We start from the raw sequence: 20,534 nt of genomic DNA, 5'->3' as shown, positions 1-20,534 counted from the left end.
TCCCCGATCCCGATCCTCACTATGAGATTGTTGGAATCGGTCCCCGTTCCCGCCCCTCAGGATGGGGTTGTTGGGATCGCCCCCTGACCCGATCCCTCCCCTCAGGATGGGTTTGTCGGGATGGGTCCCTCACCCCGTTCCCTCCCCTCAGGATGGGGTTGTTGGGATCAGTGCCAGATCCGCCATCCCGCCCTCAGGATGGCGTTGTTGGGATGGGTCCCTCACCCCGATCCCTCCCCTCAGGATGGCGTTGTTGGGATCGGTCCCTCACCCCGTTCCCTCCCCTCAGGATGGCGTTGTTTGGATCGGTCCCTCACCCCCAGCCCTCCCCTCAGGATGGGGTTGTTGGGATGGGTCCCTGACCCCTATCCCTCCCCTCAGGATGGCGTTGTTTGGATCGGTCCCTGACCCCTATCCCTCCCCTCAGGATGGCGTTGTTGGGATGGGTCCCTCACCCCGTTCCCTCCCCTCAGGATGGCGTTGTTTGGATCGGTCCCTGACCCCTATCCCTCCCCTCAGGATGGCGTTGTTGGGATGGGTCCCTCAGGCCCAGCCCGCCCCTCAGGATGGCGTTGTTTGGATCGGTCCCTCACCCCGTTCCCTCCCCTCAGGATGGCGTTGTTTGGATCGGTCCCTCACCCCGTTCCCTCCCCTCAGGATGGCGTTGTTTGGATCGGTCCCTCACCCCGTTCCCTCCCCTCAGGATGGCGTTGTTTGGATCGGTCCCTCACCCCGTTCCCTCCCCTCAGGATGGCGTTGTTTGGATCGGTCCCTCACCCCGTTCCCTCCCCTCAGGATGGCGTTGTTTGGATCGGTCCCTCACCCCGTTCCCTCCCCTCAGGATGGCGTTGTTGGGATGGGTCCCTCACCCCGTTCCCTCCCCTCAGGATGGGGCTGTTGGGATGGGTCCCTCACCCCGTTCCCTCCCCTCAGGATGGGGCTGTTGGGATGGGTCCCTCACCCCGTTCCCTCCCCTCAGGATGGCGTTGTTGGGATGGGTCCCTCACCCCGTTCCCTCCCCTCAGGATGGCGTTGTTGGGATCGGTCCCTCACCCCGTTCCCTCCCCTCAGGCCGCCCCGCTGGGCGGATCCCGCCCCGCCCCTCGCGCTCCCTCCGTGGCTCCACCCGCGCGCTCTCGCGGTGCGGCGCAGTCTCGCGAGAGCGGCGGCCGAAGATGGCGGCGCGGAGCCGAGGCCCGTGAGGCGCGGGCGGAGCTGCGGCCGCTCCGGGGGCTCCGGGCGGGACCGGCCCCGCGGGCTCCGAGCGCTCCGGGCGCTCCCGCCGGCCATGACCGGCGAGAAGCTCCGCTCGCTGCGCAGGGACCACAAGCCCAGCAAGGAGGACGGGGACCTGCTGGCGGCCGGCGAGGACGAGGCGGCCGCGGCGCCCGGGGGCGCCTTCACGGGCGGGAAGGGCGGGCGGGCCGGGGGGCACCGCGGGCCCGGCGCGCACCGGCACCGCCCGCCGGCCCGGGCCGCCCCCGCCGGGCCCGAGCGCGGCCCCTTCCCCGTGCACGAGTGCGTGTTCAAGGGGGACGTGCGGCGGCTCTCGGCGCTCATCCGCACGCAGGGCATCGCCCAGAAGGACAGTCACGGTGAGCGGGACGCGGCCGGTGCGGCGGGAGATGCGGGTGCTGAACCGGGAAATGGGGAATTCGTTGGGAGCTTTACAGGGGAGTTTATAAGGGTGTGGGAATCCCCTTTAGGGAGGAGTGTGAGCAAGGGCTGGAGGGTCAGGACACAGGGAATGGTTTCCACTGATAGGAGACAGGGGTAGGTGGGATATTGGGATGGGATTGTTCCCTGGGAGGATGGGGAGGCCCTGGCACGAATCTGTGGCTGCCCCTGGATCCCTGGAAGTGTCTCAGGCCAGGTTGGACGGGGCTTGGAGCAGCCTGGGACAGTGGAAGGTGTCCCTGCCATGGCAGAGGTGACACTGGATGGACTTTAGGGTCTATTGCAACCTAAACCATTCCGTAATTCCGTGATTTTCGTAATATGGATGAGCATTGTCAGCTCCAGTATCAGCACTGTGCTGGCAGAGCTGTCTGATCAGGTGTTGCTCTGTGTCCGGGACCCCTCTGCATTTCAAGGTTTTGTTATTTTTTTATGATGTCTGAGCTGTCACCTGTTTGCTTTGGGGAATGCTGAGTGGTTCCTTTGGCTGTTGGCAGAGCAGTTTTTGATATTTCCCCAGGCTACAAAAACCAATCCTTTTTTTCCCCTTCCTTTTTAAATGCTGTGGCTCTGGATTTTCAGAGAGCTGTTCTCAGCTGCTCCTCTGTCAATGCCCTGTCCACAGCAGTGTCAGTGGCAGAGGTGGAATCTGATCCTTGTGCTGCTCTGAAATTTGTAAATACTGAATGTCTAGCCAGGACATTTCAAAACTCTTTAATTCGGGGAATATTTTATACTGTTAACAAATAAATCAGCCTGGGGGATCAGCTTGACCTTCATGGTTAGTTTTAATCTCTATTTTCAATACCATTTTGAGAGTGAGACGATCCATTTCTGCTGGAGAGTTCCAAGGCCCGCGTGTGTGGTGTCTGAGGAGTTGTGATCAAGGGGATGCTTGTGTTGTGTTTCTGATAAGGAGGACGGCTGTGCTTGGTTGTGGTCAGTAAATTCAAAAAGAACACCAAGGTGAAGGATCTCTGGGACTGGCACGGTGGCAGGAATGATGGAGTTGGGAATCCCAGCCGTGTGTGTGGTGGCACTGGGCACGGAAGGCAGCAGGGGGATGCAGAGTGGCACAGGGCTCAGCTCCCAGCCACGATGGGCAGGAGTGCTCCCTACAGCTGGCACAGCGCTTTCCTAGGGGCACAGTTCCAAATCCAGCTACAGATCTGTTTATCCTGCCACCTTCATTCCAGCAAATCCTGCTGGAATGAAAGCAGCAGACTTGGGGAAGATTTTTCCCACTCGCTCTATTCCTGCTGCTGCTTCTCCCTGTTCCTCCTCCAGTTCCCCTTCGAGCAGCTCAGCAGCAGCAGCTCCAAATCTTTCCTTGAAGGCATTTCCTGATCCCTCTTTGCTGCGCTGTCACTCTCAGTGTGTGTCACACACATTCATTCCATCCTTTTTTAATCCATATATACATCTCTAATTAATATCTCCCGCTTTCCCAGCTCTGTTTAGAGCTGGGACACTTTGGGGAGCTCTGACTCATCGTCTTCCCCCAAGTTTTTACTTGAACTGTTCAAAAAAAGCCCCACAACAAACCTCTTGGTGGCTTGACATTCCAAAGGCCTGAGTAACATTTCCCTGTTATTGTTTTCTTCCTGCCTGATTCCATCTGTCACTTGTTTACACACTGGAACTGGGAATTATTTGGGGGACACTCCAGCTGATGATTTGCTCAGAAATAAGCCAGAGGAATCCTGGGATGTGAGAAGGATTGGACAGAGGAGAGACAGAACTTATTGTTAATAACCCAGGCCTGTTTTACTGTTTGTTCAGTGCAGGAAAGCCAAATCCTGTGGAATGGGAGACTCCTGCTGTTCTGCTAAAAGCAATTGAGTGTTAATTGAGTGCCTACCCAGCTTCCTAAATTAACCTCCAAATCACTGCCCAGAGGAAGGCCAGTGTCATTATTCCCAAACAATGAGTTTCCTGGGAGAAGCCTGTAGCTACACCTAGTAGATGACTTGGAGTTTCATTATAACATGCATTTAAGGGCTTAAATCCTGAAGCAGACAAGTCCTCTTGCTGGAAAACAGCTGGAGAACAGTCCTGGCTCCTGTGGGTGTGCAGGTACCCCCGCAGAGGTGAAAGGCCACACGAGTGTGGGGACAGGTGCCGTGTTCCAGGTGTGTTTTTGTGCCAGCAGGCCTCGTGTGCCCTGGGTGTGCACGGGCAGGATTCCAGGAGCTGCTGGGGCTCTGATTTCTTGGGAAAAGGGGCTGCAGCTGTGCTGGGCACGGATGAGGCCTCACCTCAGATCCTGGGGTCAGTCCTAGGCCCTCACTCCAACAAAGACATCGAGGGGCTGGAGCGTGTCCAGGGAACGGAGCTGGGAAGGGTCTGGAGCCCCAGGAGGGGCTGAGGGAGCTGGGAAGGGGCTGAGCCTGGAGAAAAGGAGGCTCAGGGGGGACCCTGTGGCTCTGCACAGCTCCTGACAGGAGGGGACAGCGGGGGGGGTCAGGGAACAGGGACAGGAGGAGAGGGAATGGCCCCAGGTTGTGTCAGGGGAGAGTCAGGTTGGATATCAGCAGGAATTTCTCCATGGAAACATCATCAGGCACTGGAGCTGCCCAGGGAATTTTGGAGTGCTCATTCCTGGAGGTGTCCAAGGAAGGGCTGGATGTGGCACTCAGTGCTGGTGCCAGGGTGGGAATTTGGCACAGCTTGGACTGGGAGATCCTGGAGGGCTTTTCCACCCTCTCCGATCCTGTGATTCCGTGATTGTATGAAAATGGTTCCCCTTGGGTCTCACAATTTGCATTTCCTGAGCACGCAGTGCGCTCCCTCTCACACGTGTTCCTCAGGAAGGTGATTTCCATCCCTGCCAGGGCCTGGCAGCATCCAGGATTCCCAGGGCAGCGCTGGCTCCCAGATGTTGGAGCAGCTATTAATAGGGTTATTAATAGCAGCAGGAGTTGAGCTGGGTTAGTGTATAATGAGCTGGGCTGTGCCTGCCTGGGGTGCTGCCCGTGTCCTGCAAGGATGAATGCAGGGCACACTGAACAGCCCTGGCAGCCCCTCTTGGGCAAGCAGGGCAGAGTTCCCATCTCCAGCTGAAATTCCCTGGTGCTGCAGGGATTCCCAGATGTGGGCAGCCTCTCCCAGATGTGCAGCACATCCTCTGCACAGGGCAGGTTCTTCCTGCTGGCAAAATGGGAGTTAGAAAATAACTCTCAGCCAAGTGTGTGTGTTAGAATTGCACAAGAAATTTGTTTTCCAGCTTTTTTTTTTTTCTCTTGAGTGCTCTAAGAAAGCGTTGAAATGTGCAAAATACTGTTAAATGGAAAAACTTTGCATCCTTAAGCTCCCTAAATAAAATGTCATGAGCTTGGTAGCAGCATTAATCCAGGAAAAGCAGCTCTGGGTGCCTCACAGTGAATATTTAACAACACAAATGCCACCTGTGTCACGAGCATCACCAGGAAAATGGGACAGGTTTGAGAGGCTGCTGATCATCCCCAAAGCTTCCTTTGGAAACAGCCAAAAGGCAGCTTTGTAGTGAAGGTGCTGCTCCTTCTCAATATGCCCAGTACTGTAGTTGTAAGAAATGAGTACTCAGTCCTTGAAAAATTAATAAAACAGGCTGTTAAATTTTTAATCAGTATCATATCTGTGAGTAGCTTTTAACCCAGATATGTCAGGCTGGGAAGGGATCAGACCCTTCAGCCCGTGGGGAGCAGAGGGGTTTGGGCTGTGCCTTTCTCAAAGACACCTCTGGACCTCTTTGCCTGGAGTGAGTTTCAAGATATCATTAAAAGCCCTCTCTTGGCCCATGAAATGCCTCAGTATATTTATTTTGACAGTTATAATCCACATGGTTGCTTAGAAAAATGTCACTCCTCTGGTGGCTGTTGGTGCTTTCCTGGGTTAGAGCAGGAACTGGAGTTTCCTAAGGAAGGGATTGCAGTGGATTCTGGTAACTTTAACCTAATCTCTTCTATTTCTGTGGTTTCTTTTAGGAAACACTCCTTTACATCTTGCTGTGATGTTGGGACATAAAGGTGGGTAGAACCATTTGTCTTGTTACCTCTTCAGTGAGTCTGAAGATTTGAGGGCAAGAGGAAAAAAAGGTTTTTTTCCATTTTTCTGAATGTGATTTTGTGTTTTAAGCTAGTGAGGTTTTCTGGGAAGAAGGTGCTACATGGATTTGGAGAAGAGTGGGAAAAGGAATGTGAGCTTATTCCCAATATCCCACCTATATTGGTGGGATATATCCCCTGCCCTCTGGCAGTGGGAAGCCATTCCCCCTTTCCTGTCTCTGCTTGTCCCCAGTCCCTCTCCAGCTCTCCTGGAGCCCCTTCAGGCCCTGCCAGGGGCTCTGAGCTCTCCCTGGAGCCTTCTCCTCCCCAGGTGAACTCTCCCAGCTCTCCCAGCCTGTTAATTGAACTGGAAATGGACTCTGGCTGGTGACCCCAGGCTGATTTCCCTGCTCCCTGCAGAGCGATGTTCTTGTCCCGGGCACTGTTTAAGGAACCATAAGAATCCCTGGGTGTCTTGGCTGGGTTAGGCAGGTTTGTTTATCCCCACAGGAGACAGTTTATTCAGCAGGGAAGGATCCCTTCCTCCCCAGCCTGCCCCTGACTCACGGCTGCTGCATCTGGAATGACCAGTGCAGTTTCCTGTGGCACCCGTGGCAGGACAATAACCCAGGATGTCCCTGTCGTGGTGATGACACAGCTGGGCCCTGCTCCATCGCCTCCACACGGCTCAGGGTGGCTTTAGTGACACGTGCTGAGGTTTCCTGTGGCTGGAAAATGCAGAACCATTTCCAAGGAGCACAGGGGAGCACTGAAACCCTCCTTGTCCCCTTCATTGTTCCATTCCACCATCGTGTGCAGTGTGGATGGGGAGTGCAGCTGTGGTTCCTCACCTGCTCTGAGGTTTCCTGGAGCAGAGTTTGCCCTCTTTAAATCCCCGATTCCCCAGAGTGTGTTGGTGCCTCTCCCTCCTCTGCCTCCCACTGCCCCAAATCCGTGTCCCTGTGATCCATTCACCCCTTGGAGAGGGATGAAGGCCCTGAGGTTTCTCTGTTCATGTGTGCAGCAGAGAGAGCTGATGTCACACATTAAATATAAATATCCTTGCTCCATAGTGATGTGTGTACCTGACATGCAGAAATATTATGAAAAGCAAAATGCACATAGCAGGAGGGACAGGTCTTCAGTGTTACATAATTGATGTCTGATCACCAATTATTTTTAGTGGTAATATTGAACAGGGAAGTGCTGGAAGTACTTGCATAAATGGCTTTGTTTGTTAGAGTGAGTCAGAACCCAGATATGTGTTTTGATAATCTGTGTAATATCTCTGGTGTGAATTGCTTTGGTAGAGTTTTGTTCTGACTGCTCCTGCTGCATCCTGTACTGTAAATAACTGTGGATTTTCTGTCCCAGAATGTGCCCACCTGCTTTTAGCCCACAATGCTCCAGTAAAGGTGAAAAACGCTCAGGGATGGAGCCCTCTGGCCGAAGCCATCAGCTATGGAGACAGACAGATGAGTAAGCACCTCTTCATTCATCCCAGTTTGCCCATTCATCTCACACTGGGGCTCATTCAGAGCAGGAAAGCAGAGCTCTCAGGCTGGGTGATTTTCCCACAGCTCTCTGAAGGGTTTCTCTTAATCAGCTGAATGTTTTCTATCTGGACATGATCAGGCACATCCATTTCCTTGATAAGAAATTGCACTGGTTACATAAGCAGGCTGTTAACTGTGCTCAGGCTGAGGGGACTGGGAGAGCTCTGCACCAGCGTGTGCTGGCTTTGGACTGGGAGTGCAGGGTCCAAATGGGTCTGAGCTGGGTGGGATCATCTCCTTGGAGCTGCTCCCTGTGGCCACGGGTTCCTTTGTGCATCAGTTGCCAGTGGGATGTGGCTTTTAGGCTGCCAGTGGGAAATATAATTTATGTATCATATATTATTCAAGTATTATTTATTCACCTCAGACATGGAGCAGCAAAAGGAAATTATTTTGCTGCTACTCACTGGTGGATGTTCATAGTATTTGGTATTACCATTTGTGGTGGTGCATTCCTATAGCAGAAAACTCACTATTTATTACATATATAAACGTATTATTAATATATTAATGCACTAGTTTATAATCTACTAACAACGTTCTCATGTCAGCTCCTCACTACTGATTTTCTCAGTGCAGTAGATGTTACACATGTTCAGTATATTGGTATCCATATATTTACTAATACATGTTTAAAACTCTCCTGACATGATTATATAGTTAATTTTACAAACAATTTACTGAGGCTTTTCTTCCTGGGGTGATCTGAGCAGGTTAATGTGCAGTTCCTGTAACTGGGATTAATTTCTCAGGTGTGATGAAATGTTCCACTGCATTGTTGGGCTTAAGACCTTAAATAAGACACCTCTAATTACCAAACAAACAGAGTTCATGGATTAATTCCTGTGTAGTTTCAGCACTCCTGAGGAAGCTCAAGCAGCAGTCCAGGGAAAGTGTTGAAGAGAAGCGACCTCGGTTATTAAAAGCCCTGAAAGAGGTGAGTTGTGCTGACAAAACCAGATGGGGTGGACAGCATGACTTGTGCTCTGAGTATGGACACTCTGGAAGGCTGCCAGGAAGTTTTTTCCATGTTTTTACCACTCCTTTGCTCTTAAAAGCAATCTTGGCTCTGTTTTAAGGGGTCACAGAATTCTATTTATTTTAAGATAATACTTCCTTTCAACTTCGAGAAATTGAAATGAAAGGTTTGTGTAAGACAGACCTGCTCATCATCTTTGCACTCTCAGAGTTAAAGAATCCCTGTTTCATTAGATTTTTAATGAAAAAATCTTTCTTAAATCTTGTATCAGTGAATAATTTCCTGGTCTGTTCAGTCCCCAAGTGACTCCTGCCCAGCGATGGAGGAGATTTTTGGTTTCACTCTCCATCAGCAGCCAGTTCCCCTTGGGCACAGTGAATTACTGCTCAGTTTGGGGACAGCAGTTTGTACAAACTCAGATATTTCTCCAAAGTGACTGAAGCTGTGCAGGCTGGGCTGGGATCCCTGCGTGGCCTCGTGTGGGGCTGGCTCTGCCTCACTCCTGCTCTGCAGGCACAGGAGGTCTCACCTGGTGACTGCAGCACATTTCCACAGGGCCAGTGGAAATTGGTGTTTGCAATACTCCTGCCTGAAACTTGACTCATTAATTATTGTATAATTAATTCTAATTCCGTGGGGTGGGATGGGATCAATCAAAGCAAGCACAGAGCTCCACAGGTGTTTTTTAAATCCATGTTTACAATGAATCTTTTGCAGTCCAGGGCTTGATGGTTGTATTAGTATTAAAAATGATTAAAAATGTGTGTTCAAATGAGTGACATCATTTTATCATTATTGATTCTGCTGCAGCTGAAGCTTCAGTGATGTTTAAGCTCAGTACAAATTCAAGTACAACATCAGAGAAAGTTTTCTTTGTTTACCAAACACAACTTCTGCCTGTCTTTCAGCAAATTTCACAGTTGTTCAGCCTGAAAAGCTTGTTAACACATTGTTCTTTTCTTCTCAGCTAGGTGACTTCTATCTAGAGCTTCACTGGGATTTTCAAAGTTGGGGTGAGTGCTTGCCTGTCCCTTCCCCAGGGAGATAAAGCAATCAGCCTGCACACACTTGTCCTGCTCTGCTGGAACACTCCCAGCCCAGTGCTCAGGATCTGAGTCCTGGGGGAAGGATACACAGTTTTTCCAGATTTATTTTTGCCTGTTCCTTTTGGAGCTGAATTCTCCTCTCTCTCCCAGTGACTCAGTAAGGGGGAGGTTGCTCTTTGCTTGAAGGACCTGGGCCATGGAAGCTGTGGGAGTGGGATGGGATCATCCTCAAGGTCCCTCCCAACCAAGACCAGTCTGGGGTTCCATGATTTTACGTGTTTTATTAATTTACTAATTAATATGAATATCAATATTAATACTTTGGACTATTTTTACGCTTGTGGCTGTTCTGCTTTAGTTGGAGCCAGGCTTTCCCTTGGTGCATTGTATAAACTGTTAAATCCCAGAACTCAAACTGTGAACAGCCACAGTTGGTGGGATTTATAAATGGTTTACCTGTGATGGAAATACAAATTCTGTCTGAGACTGGAAGCAGGTGTGCAAGTACAATTACAAAATAATCAATTTTATCAAACAGAAGTAGCCCTGCTGTTGGTTGTGTTGGATTGATGATGGGAAGTGCTGTATTTGCATTAAAACACATCCAGAGTCAAACTGATGGAATGGGTTCAATGGGAATACCTTGCAGAGGGATCTCAGTGCCCTGACTGCCTTTTCTCTCCCTCCTTTAGTGCCTTTACTTTCCCGAATTCTGCCTTCTGATGCATGTAAAATACACAAACAAGGTATAAATATCAGGTGAGTGCTGCTTTTGTACCCAAATCCTTCTGTGCCAGGGAGGAGCTGGATCCCAGTGGGCCTGGCAGAATCCCTGAGGAGCCTGGGCACTGTGGCTGGGAATTTCAGGCTCCCTGATTCTCTTTGGAGCTGAATATAACTTAAATATAGAGCAAGAGCAGTTCAGCTGGATAAGGCTTTATCTACCTGGAGTGCCAGTGAAAAACAGGGATTGGATATTTATAACACAGCTGCAAATAAATTCCAGTGTTTTGTGGAGAAATATTGCTGTTCCAGTCTGGAGTTAAAAAAAAGTGATATAATTTCTCTCTTTAGGGTGTTTAATGTGACAAATTCACCAACTCAGCAGGGGGTTTCAGGAGTCTGTCCAAGCTCAGCTCTTCAACTGATTTAGTTTGGAATCAAATGTATTTTCTGGCATTTTCTTTAGGGGCCAGAATTTAAAGCAAAGAAGCAAGAATATGATCCTGGAGATTCAATCTGTAGAAATTCTTGTTCTGTTAAAGGTGCAGCTTGGGTGTGTAAAGTGAATTTTTAGGTGAAATTTGAGTCTGGGGCTGTTGCTTTGCTTCTCATTTCTGAATACTCTGCCTGTGTGAGGCCTGAACTGAGGGGAAATAGATAAATGCAGGTTTTTCCTTGGAATCAGAGGAAAATCTGTGAGGAATTTTAGTCCCTCACCACTTAGAGTTGAAGTCACCCAGTTCAGGTTCTTTAACCACCTTTTAATGAGAAATAAATGCTCTGGCAATACTGGATAAGAATTGCTACAGAGATCCATGGCCTTGGCTCCATCTTCTTCCAGTTACTCAGGTCTGCAGGAGCATTTCCTTGCTATTGGTGAGGGAGAAAAATAGAAATAGTAAGAAAAATAAATCAAATTTCAAAAGCTGAGTTTGTTTCTGGGTCCTCTTCAGATTTTGGGTCATGTCCCAGTGCTGTTACTCAATTCAGGGCCTGTGTGGGACCCTGCTGAGCAGTTGTTTCTCAGTGTGTAACACTGAATAAATTCTCCCCCTCCCCTCCTCGTGCTGGCAGTATTAAATACAATTTTCTGAATAAACTTCACCTTTATAGCGATTTCTTGCTGATTTCTGCACCCAGGCTTCACTTACTAAATCTTGTGAAAACTCATCCCTTGATGTGTTTGTTTGCCATTAAAAAAATTCACTTTCCTGCTTGAGAGCTGAATTTTCCCCTGCGTTTACAGGTCATTTTTGTGAAATTTGGGGTTGTTTTCACAGGCTGGACACAACTCTGATAGACTTTACTGACATGAAGTGCCAACGAGGGGATTTAAGCTTCATTTTTAACGGTGACGCCGCGCCCTCCGAATCTTTTGTAGTTTTAGACAATGAGCAAAAAGTTTACCAGCGAATACACCACGAGGTAAAGCTCTGCCAAGGGGGTGGGACACACACCAGGCTTTTTTGGGAATGTATCAAACAGAATTTGCTTCAGAAACACCCAAAGAACTGCAAAGCAAAGGATTTTTTCCTCAGTAGTTCCAACTTGAGCTGTGGAGGCGACATTGAATTTTGTGAGGAAAACCAGCTCTGAATGCAGATTTGTGCTTGAGGAAAAGCTGGAGTGGGAATAGATTGGAAAGATGTGGTTTAAATTACGATGTGCTGCTTTTAATCTTCCCTCTGGGCTTAGCTTAGGTGTCCTCAGGTGGGTTTTCAGGCCTGCTCCCACTGCTTTGCATCCTTTTAGTCACCCCCTGGCCTGTTCAGCTGATGACAACGTGAGGGTCTGACTCACTGGACCCCCTGTAATTAGTCAAGTCTTTAATTACAGCTTTATCCCCCAGTCACTTAAGCAGATGGATTATTGCCTGTGGAAAGGGTGTGGCTGTTGAGCTGCTGCATAAATCCCATTGGGATGCTTTATTCACATTAATATTCAAGATTAAACTATTTGGGAACCATTTGGCCAGAGGTTTTATAAAACCGCTCGAAAATTCAGGAAATGCTGCTTCTGGGAAAAGATCCAAAGGATGAGGCTTGTGGGTTTGTATTTATTGGTGTATCTTTAGAAGAAGCAGTCGTTGTTTGTTAAGTTCTGCTGAGTGTTTTGGAATTTTTCTTGCAGGAATCGGAGATGGAGACAGAGGAGGAGGTTGACATTTTGATGAGCAGTGATATTTACTCTGCCACCTTATCCACCAAATCCATCACGTTCACACGGGCCCAGACCGGGTGGCTCTTCAGGGAGGACAAAACCGTGAGTGGCAGGGAGGCTCAGAGCTGTGCTGGGCTGCAGGAGGAGGGAAAGGCACTGGGGCAGATTTCCTGGAGAAACCGTGGCTGCCCCACCCCTGGCAGTGCCCCAGGCCGGGCTGGACAGGGCTGGGAGCAGCCTGGGGCAGTGGGAGGTGTCCCTGCCATGGCTGGGAGTTGGATTGGGGTGGGTTTGAGGCCCCTTCCAGCACAAACCAGTCCAGGATTCTGGAAGGATAAGGTGCTCAGGACAAAGGAAGAATCCCTCTCCCTGTATCCCCAGTTACCACAAGTTCATCCCATGTGGAAAGTCTCTGCTGGACTGGCTTCAGCAGGAACAACTGGGAAGATTCTGGAGCTGTCGGGCAGGGGAGGAGGGATTGTTCTGGGAATGATTTTACTGCAGGAGGCTCTGATCTCTGCAGGGTGACCCAGGGGTGCAGGGAGGACTCTGTGTGCTCCTGCTGGAGAGAGGCAGGGATGGCAGTGCTCTGGAAAGGGATTTCACTCCAATTCTTCAACAACCTCTGTCTTAAAGCTTCCCTTCAGAGGAAGAACCTGTTCCTGCTGGATTTTTGGGATTGCCCACTGCCAGCCCATGTAGGGGACTGGGGGAGTTCCAGCTCAATCCCCAAGTTCCCTTCTAGCCATTATTTGATATGCAAGGATCAAAATGTTTTTATTTCATCTTCTGTGAGTCGTTAATGTCCCCATTCCTTTCGTGCAGGAAAGAGTAGGAAACTTCCTGGCAGATTTCTACTTGGTGAATGGGCTTGTGCTGGAATCCAGGAAAAGAAGGGAACATCTCAGTGAGGAGGACATCCTTCGGAATAAAGCAATCATGGAGAGCCTGAGCAAAGGGGGCAACCTCATGGAGCAGAATTTTGAGGTACAACTGATAAACCCTTCCCAGGATGTGGGAGAAAAGGCTTGCACACCACTCACGCTGCAAAATACATAGATAATGTTTTTATTTTCTTCTGATTGGCGTAATTTAAAAATCATAAACATGACCCACAAGTATAATTGTGGTGATGCATTAATGAATTACCCTGATTAGTGCACACAGGGAGGGATTTCTGTGGTTGTATTGGGTATTCAGCATTAATTTGTCTCTTAGAAGAGATGAGGGGTTTGGCTGTGGCAAATCACTTCGGATTCTTTTAGACCCAACGTTGATTGTTGGGAATGAAAGGGAAGCCAGCAAGGCAATCGTGTTCCTTTGAGCTTCATTAAAATGGGAGGAAGCCTGTGATTAGCACCAGGAAATCAAGAGCTCTTCAGAACGAGCCAGGCTTCAGCTGGGAGCACACACAGAGCTTTTAAAGTGATTAATTTATTTCTGTGCGAGCTGGAGCTGCTGCCTTGGCGCTTGGAGCCCCGAATTAACTCATTATGCTGGAGCAGTGCAGCCCTTGGAGGCCACACACCTCAGAGGGGCTGAGAGCAGCAGCTGGGCTGTCAGGGCAGGCTGTGGCTGTGGCTGTGGCTGTGGCTGTGGCTGTGGCTGGGGCTGGGGCTGGGGCTGGGGCTGGGGCTGGGGCTGGGGCTGGGGCTGGGGCTGGGGCTGGGGCTGGGGCTGGGGCTGGGGCTGGGGCTGGGGCTGGGGCTGGGGCTGGGGCTGGGGCTGGGGCTGGGGCTGGGGCTGGGGCTGGGGCTGGGGCTGGGGCTGGGGCTGGGGCTGGGGCTGTGGCTGTGGGGCAGCTCCAGGTGGGAATGCCAGGGGAGGGGACAGGAGCAGCGAGCTGAGCTCTGTCTGTCCCCCAGCCCGTGCGCCGGCAGTCGCTGACGCCGCCGTCCCCCAACACCATCTCGTGGGAGGAGTACATCTCTGCAGAGAGCGGCAAGTGAGTGCTGCTGGGGCTGCCCTGGGACACCCCTGCAGCCCGGGAAGGGCTGGGGGCTGTGGGGGGCTGAGGTCTCTGCTTGGTGGGTGCTGCTTGTGGGCGGGAGGAGGGTGGGTGTGGTGTCTCCGTGTTGGGTCTCCAGGGGGCTGGGAAGGGATCCTTGTGGGTGGGAGCACCGTGCCTCAGCTGCAGGCAGGGAATCCTGGAATGCTTTGGGCTGGGAGGGATCTAAAGCCCATCCAGTTCCACCCCCTGCCGTGGGCATTTCTGGGTGGTGGTCAATAAACATTTCCTGCAGGGTTTATTAATATTGTTTATGAGGAATTACTTTATTGGAGTAATTTTCTCTCCTGGTTTAGCACAACTCAGAATTGTCTAAATTAAGAGGGTTTTTATCTTCATTCTGCTCAGCTTTACAATGAAGCAAATCCTTTGAAAGCAGGGATTGTTCCCTGATGTTTTCCAACCCAGGTCTGTTTTCCTGCCTCTAAACCCAGGGTTTCCCTGGGAAACACTGACTTTGCCTCTCCCTGTCCCTCACAGAGCTCCTCACCTGGGCAGGGAGCTGGTCTGCAAGGAGAGCAAGAAAACCTTCAAAGCCACGATAGCAATGAGCCAGGAATTCCCCTTAGGAATCGAATCGTGAGTCCAAGCTCCTGCCCATGGGAGTTATTCCTGTTGGGAATGTTTAAATGTGTTCATGAGCTGCAGAGCCCTCCAGATCCCCAGGAGCTGAGCAAGGAATCCCTGAAACTGGGATGCTGGGAGCTGCTGGGGCTGGGGCAGGAGCCAGGCCCTTACCTGGGCTTGATAAGAGCAGTTCTGGGCAGGGTTCTCAGTACCTGTGCCTGATCCCACAGAATTCTGGAATGCTTTTCCCATAATAAGCTTTAGCACAAAGTTGTGTCCCCTGGACCAGTGCAAAGCCAGGGCAGTTCCCCTGTCCATGGACAGGGGGTGGTTCCTCATCCCCCATCTCCTGTGGCAAAGGAGGACCAGGAATTGCTGGCCTGGGGTTGGTTTGTTGTAATCCTGGATCCCTGGGAGTGGGATGTGGGGTGACCCTGAAGCCCTGGGATGGGGATGGGGAAGGGGGATGATGCCACTGTCACCTCCTCTGTCCCCTGGGCCCTTTGGATCCTGTTTTCCTGTTCCAGAGGGGCAGGGTGTGGCAGGAGGCTCTGTCACGGGCTCTGCTCTCCTTTGCAGGTTGTTGAATGTCTTAGAAGTCATTGCACCCTTCAAGCACTTTAACAAACTTAGAGAATTTGTTCAAATGAAGCTTCCACCAGGCTTTCCTGTCAAGTTAGGTAAGAGCACACAGCCACTCCTGGGGCTTTACATATCCAGAATTAGAGGTTGGAAAAGCCTTGTAAGGCTGAGTCCAACCATTCCCCAGCACTGCCAAGGCCACCACTGCCCTGTGTCCCCAAGTGCCACCTCCACACAGCTTTGAAATCCCCCCAGGGATGGGGACTCCTCCAGCTGGAAAACCCTTTCCAAGAGAAGTTTACCCAAATATCCAATCCATATCTAAACATGTGCATATGTTCTTGCAGTATGTTCAGAAAGTCTTTTGTTTGTGTTTTGGGGAAGAGCTCTCACCTAGGAATGTGTTGCTGGAGAGTCCAGGGGCAGAGAAGTGCTGGAGCTTTGCTCCCAGGGCACTGGGATGTGCTGGATTATTCCTGCATTAGGGGAGGATCTCAGGTGTGGAGTGTTTTGTGCCATTCTCGTGTTTCCTTTTCTTGAAGCATTACTGGGGATAGATTTATTTTAAATGAAAACCACAAACCTATTGCACTTGTAACAGATGGAAATGTCTAAAATCAACTTACTGGTGAGATAGATGATCCCAGGAGCAGTAGCCCCTTTCCTAAGGGACACAGGGTTTCTGGAATTGCAGGGAGCTGTGTGACAGGCCGTGCTCTACCTCTGCCGTGTTTGAGCATCCCAGAGCACTTTGGCTTGGCAGTGACCTCAAATTCCAGCTCAGATTCCCTCAGGCAGGGTCACCTTCCACCATCCCTGGCCTTGGGCACTGCCAGGGCTGGGCTTGGTGCCCGTCCTGGCCGTTCCCTGGCCTGACCCGCTCTCGGTGCCCGCAGACATCCCGGTGTTCCCCACCATCACGGCCACTGTGACCTTCCAGGAGTTCCGCTACGACGAGTTCCACGACTCCATCTTCACCATTCCCGACGACTACAAGGAGGATCCCAGCCGCTTCCCGGACCTCTAGCGGGGCTGGGAGCCTCCTGGGGACTGTCCCCGCCTGCATCCCAGGGAAAGGGAACGGCTGCACCCCGGCAGGGCACAGCAGGGGCAGGGCTGGGCCGCAGCAAAGGGAAGGAGCAGCGGCGCGGATGTGCTGGCGCTGCCCCGGGCACCCAGCCCCTCCAGCTCCCCAGAGCCTGCTGCTGCCATCCCCGGGGCACAGCCAGGCCTGGCCTGGGAGCTGCCACCCCCAGCTGGCAGGAGCTGCTGCTGGTTTTTAAATTTTTTACACTTGTGGTGATCCACGAGGCGCTGCTGGACCTTGGCACCGAGCTGGGCCCGGGGCTGGGGGTGAGCCCCCGTCCTTGCCGTGCTCCCTGTTCCCTGAGCTCACAGCTCAGCCACAGAATGTTGGGAGGTATCCTGAAGGAATGCCTTGGCTGTAGATGAATGAACCAAATGGGCACCATTGACACTTGGATTTCCTCCTGCACCCCAGGGCGCAGCCAGCTGTGCTCTGCAGGGAGCACCGGCCCTGCTGCTGCTGTCCCTGCCTGATCCCTCCATTCCCTCTTCCCTCCCTGCTCTCTGCTCCCTGCCGGGCTCCCTGTGGCTTGGGGAGCACCCCAGGGCTGCCTGGCCACCAGTGTCACCTGCTGGTCCTTTATTGGACCCTCACCTGGAGAGGTGTCCCAGAAAGGCCGAGCACCACCAGGTCAGTCTGTTGTGCCCTCAGCAGCCTGCAGAGCTGGGCTGCACAGAGGCACTGGGAAAGCTCAGGCACTGCAGCGTTCCCTGCAGGAGCAGCGTTCCCTGCAGGAGCAGCGTTCCCTGCAGGAGCAGCATTTCCTGCAGGAGCAGCGTTCCCTGCAGGAGCAGCGTTCCCTGCAGGAGCAGCGTTCCCTGCAGGAGCAGCTTTCCTTGCACGTGGGGTCGTTGTGGTGCTCACGGGCAGCTTTCACTGGGGTGTTCCCACGTTCATTTCCTGCCTCTTTGTGTTTTAATCAGAAAATCCCAGACTGGTTTGGGGTGGGGAGACCTTAAAGCTCATCTTGTCCAGCCCCCCTCCATGGATGTTTCAGTACTCCAGCTCCTTGAGCTGATTCCCATTCCCAGTGGTTCCAGTCTCCCCATCTAATAATAATCCACCTTTTTGGGGCTTGTTAGGCAAGATTTGTGCAGAAGGCTGATGGTGCTATTTGTTTGTATGAAGAAATTTAGATTCAAGTGCTGTGGTGTCATTGTACAAAAATGTAAATATTTTCCAAATTATATTCTTTGTGCACTGTAGGTAAAACTTTTTCTGGAATTCCATAGAGTTAAGGAACAAAGTTTATAATGAAGAGGAGCAGCTGTGCTGAGCAGAGGGACAAGGGAGGGGCTCAGCACAGGGCAGGGTGTCAGGCACACCTGGGAGCAGGGGATTCCAAACTGCTGGAATCTCTGATCCATCCCAAAGAGGCTGCTCGGGGGAAGGACATGGAGGAGGCCCAGGGAGTCACTGTCAGCAAAGTCCAGGAGCACTGGAGTGGGAGGGTGGGGTTGGTCCTTTCCTCTGCACCTGGGGAACGGGGGAGCACTGGGAAATGAGGGAATAGGGGAGCACTGGGACAGGGGAGCACTGGGACAGGGGAGCAGTGCAGCTTTGTTGTTAATTCTAACTCAAATCCAAAATAAAACCTTAGGGAAAACAAGCAAAGGGAAATGACTCCTGTGTCAGGGCAGGTGTGGAGCATCCTGTGGGAATGATGGAACTTGTTCTCCCGAGTAGTGATGAATTCCTGCTGTGTTCCACACCTCTGGGATGAACTGACACCGGCTGTGCTGCTCCGGGGACAGACTGGGAATATCTGTGGGGCTGAGCTGGAGCTCGGATCGGTGCCTGGGGGGCAGCACAGGGCTCTGTTCCCCCCCTGGGGTCCCTTCAGGGTGTTTTGTGTAGCTGCAGGATCTGTGCCGGGGTGGGGCCAGAGCTGGTGCTGTACAGGGCCCCCCATTCCTTGGGAATTCCAGTGGAGGTGAGAGGTCCCCCCCAAGGTGAATGTCAGAGCTCCCTTTCCTCGTGGATTTGTGTTTCTTTGCACTTTTGGTTATCCCAAATTCATCCCTGGCTTCATGGAAGCGTCGCTGGGGCTGTGGGGCCTGGGCAGCGCAGCCAGGATGGATCCCAGGGTGGATCCTGGGCTTGGAACTGGAAAACAAAAAGGGTTTGGGGTGGCTCCTGTGGCTCCATCCCCTCCGGCCCAGGCCCTGCTGCTCGTGGGGCCGTGGGGTGTCTGTTCCCAGCCAGGGCAGGCCCTGGAAGTGTTTCCTGTGCTTCCTGTGGCCTCTGGCTGCAGATCTGGGGGATTTTAACCCCCCGGGACACTTCCAGGGTCTGCAGGAAGGGTTGCAGGAAGCTGCTCTGAGGCTCGTTCTGCCTTGGGGTGTGGGCACAGCTTTGGAGCTGTCCTTGTCCTGTTTTATCCCAGGAAATCCCGGCTGCTCCTGCTCTCCCTGTGGAGCTGAGGGATGGGGATTCCCTGGATTGTTCCCCGGCTCCCAGGGCAGCCCTGCAGGCTCCCTGAGCTGCTCTCAGTACTCTCCCTCCTCCTGGGATGTGTTTCCTGTCTGAACATTCCGGGTGAGGAGCTCTCACACTGAGGGACACCTGGGCAGGTTTCTGGGGGAATTCTGTGGGAATTCTCTCCCAGAGGGACACTGGGCTGAGCCTGTGGATCCCGAGGGGCTGCCCTCGTCGAGATCCGTGTTTATATCCGTGTTTTCCCACTGCAGCCTGTTTCTGTCACTGGGTTGTGTTGCATGGACACAGGGAATGTGTGGGCCTGGATGTGTCCGGGTGTTCCCAGCCGTGTGTGGGGCACAGGCCCCTCTCCCGTGGCTCTGGAAAATTCCTTTTCCAAGCAGGATTGGTCCAGCAGAGCCTCCCCTCGGCTTTTCCCGTTTTCCTGAGGGCCAGGCCAGGTGGTGCAGGAGGGTTTGGGAGGGAGCACAGATCCATGGATCGTGTCCATGCAGCAGCTCCAGTCATCCCTGTGGCCTGGGAATGTCAGGAGGACAGGAGCAGCCTCTGGACACGCAGCTGGGAGCTGTGTCCAGGGCAGGAGAAGGGAGCTGGACCAGGCTGGTGGGAATCACATCCTGCTGCTCCTGGGGTGGGGCTGCCCAGCCTGGGGCTCCCCTCCCACCACATCTTTCTTCCTGAGGTTTTTTTATGGCTCTTAAAAGACATCCAGGAATTTCGCTCAGCCCAATTCCGACCTCGCTGCGGAGGGATCCCGCGGGTTGTTTCTGAACCAAACTGTTCCTCTGGTCTTCCAAACTCCTGCTGTGTCCGGTGGCAAAGGGAACCCCCTGGAGCTGCTGTCCAGCCCCTGCACTCCCACCACGGCACCTCCCCGTTCCCGCGTTGAGTCCGTTCATCCCCCGATGTTTGTGCTGGAATCCCACCGTATTCCATGGATATTCCCAGCGCCCCTCTGTTCTGTTACTGTCCCTGCTCCTGAGTTGTAATTCCCACCAGGAGAACCGCGTTATTTAATCCGGATTAACCAGTTCCTGTAATGCTGCAGTTTCACTTTTCTTTTCCTGACACTTTGTAACTCCCATGGAAAAGGAGTCACCTCTCCTGCGTTTTCCTGCCCTCTACTCCCCGGTTTCCTCTCCCCTTCACTCATAGTCACTTTGGGTTGTATCATTTGTTAGAATAAAGACCAAACGATGCTGTTGGATTCGGAAGCTGCTCCAGCTGTGCAGTCCAGGCTTCCCTCCCGGGGCTCGGCTCCGCTGGGAGCAGGGCGGGAGGGAGGGAGGAGCTCCTGCTGCTGCTGCGTTCTGCGAGGGCATTTTCTTGGTCATTTTTTAAATAAAATCCTGCATTTTCATTACAGCCTCTTCTCGGCCCTCTGTGAATCCCAGGTTTTATGGGGAAAGGTGCAGGGAGCAGGTTGGGAACTGCCTGGGAGGGAGGGAAAAGGAGCCTGAAATTCACTGAACTGTGTTCAGTTCTTCAGAGATTTCACCTCTCCCGTCCAGGAATCCCTTGGAGCACAGGATGGACGGTGCTGGGGGAACGGAGAGCACAGCCTGGAGGTCCAGAGAGGCTTTGGCCCTGCAGGAAGGGCGGGGGCTTGAGGGGATTTTTGGTTTGGTGTTTTCTTTTGGCTTTGAAGGCGACTCTTTGGGGGTTTGGGGTTTTTTTGGGTTTTT

At 52.2% G+C, this 20,534-nt stretch overlaps 1 protein-coding gene across 1 annotated transcript; it reads left to right on the top strand.

Moving 5' to 3' along the window:
• Positions 1–1,152: 1,152 nt before the first annotated feature.
• ANKRD13C (ankyrin repeat domain 13C) lies at positions 1,153–18,508 on the top strand. The gene is made up of 13 exons (XM_063406854.1): positions 1,153–1,595; positions 5,643–5,684; positions 7,077–7,181; positions 8,110–8,195; positions 9,205–9,250; positions 9,976–10,042; positions 11,287–11,431; positions 12,137–12,268; positions 12,992–13,153; positions 14,032–14,111; positions 14,655–14,753; positions 15,321–15,421; positions 16,220–18,508. The coding sequence occupies exons 1-13, from the start codon at positions 1,289–1,291 to the stop codon at positions 16,348–16,350; spliced, it is 1,503 nt and encodes a 500-aa protein (XP_063262924.1). The 5' UTR covers positions 1,153–1,288; the 3' UTR covers positions 16,351–18,508.
• The last annotated feature ends 2,026 nt before the right edge of the window (positions 18,509–20,534 follow it).

The sequence above is a fragment of the Prinia subflava genome, chromosome 10 (genome assembly GCF_021018805.1).
Source record: "Prinia subflava isolate CZ2003 ecotype Zambia chromosome 10, Cam_Psub_1.2, whole genome shotgun sequence".
Classification (NCBI taxonomy): domain Eukaryota; kingdom Metazoa; phylum Chordata; class Aves; order Passeriformes; family Cisticolidae; genus Prinia; species Prinia subflava.
This window is presented reverse-complemented; position numbering and strand designations above follow the sequence as displayed.

Excerpts from the sequence above, each read along its gene's own strand:
- ANKRD13C (XM_063406854.1), top strand. The coding sequence starts at position 1,289 with ATGACCGGCGAGAAGCTCCGCTCGCTGCGCAGGGACCACAAGCCCAGC. Across the intron at positions 9,251-9,975 it reads CTGGGATTTTCAAAGTTGGG|TGCCTTTACTTTCCCGAATT; the intron begins GTGAGTGCTTGC and ends TCCCTCCTTTAG. Across the intron at positions 12,269-12,991 it reads TCTTCAGGGAGGACAAAACC|GAAAGAGTAGGAAACTTCCT; the intron begins GTGAGTGGCAGG and ends CCTTTCGTGCAG.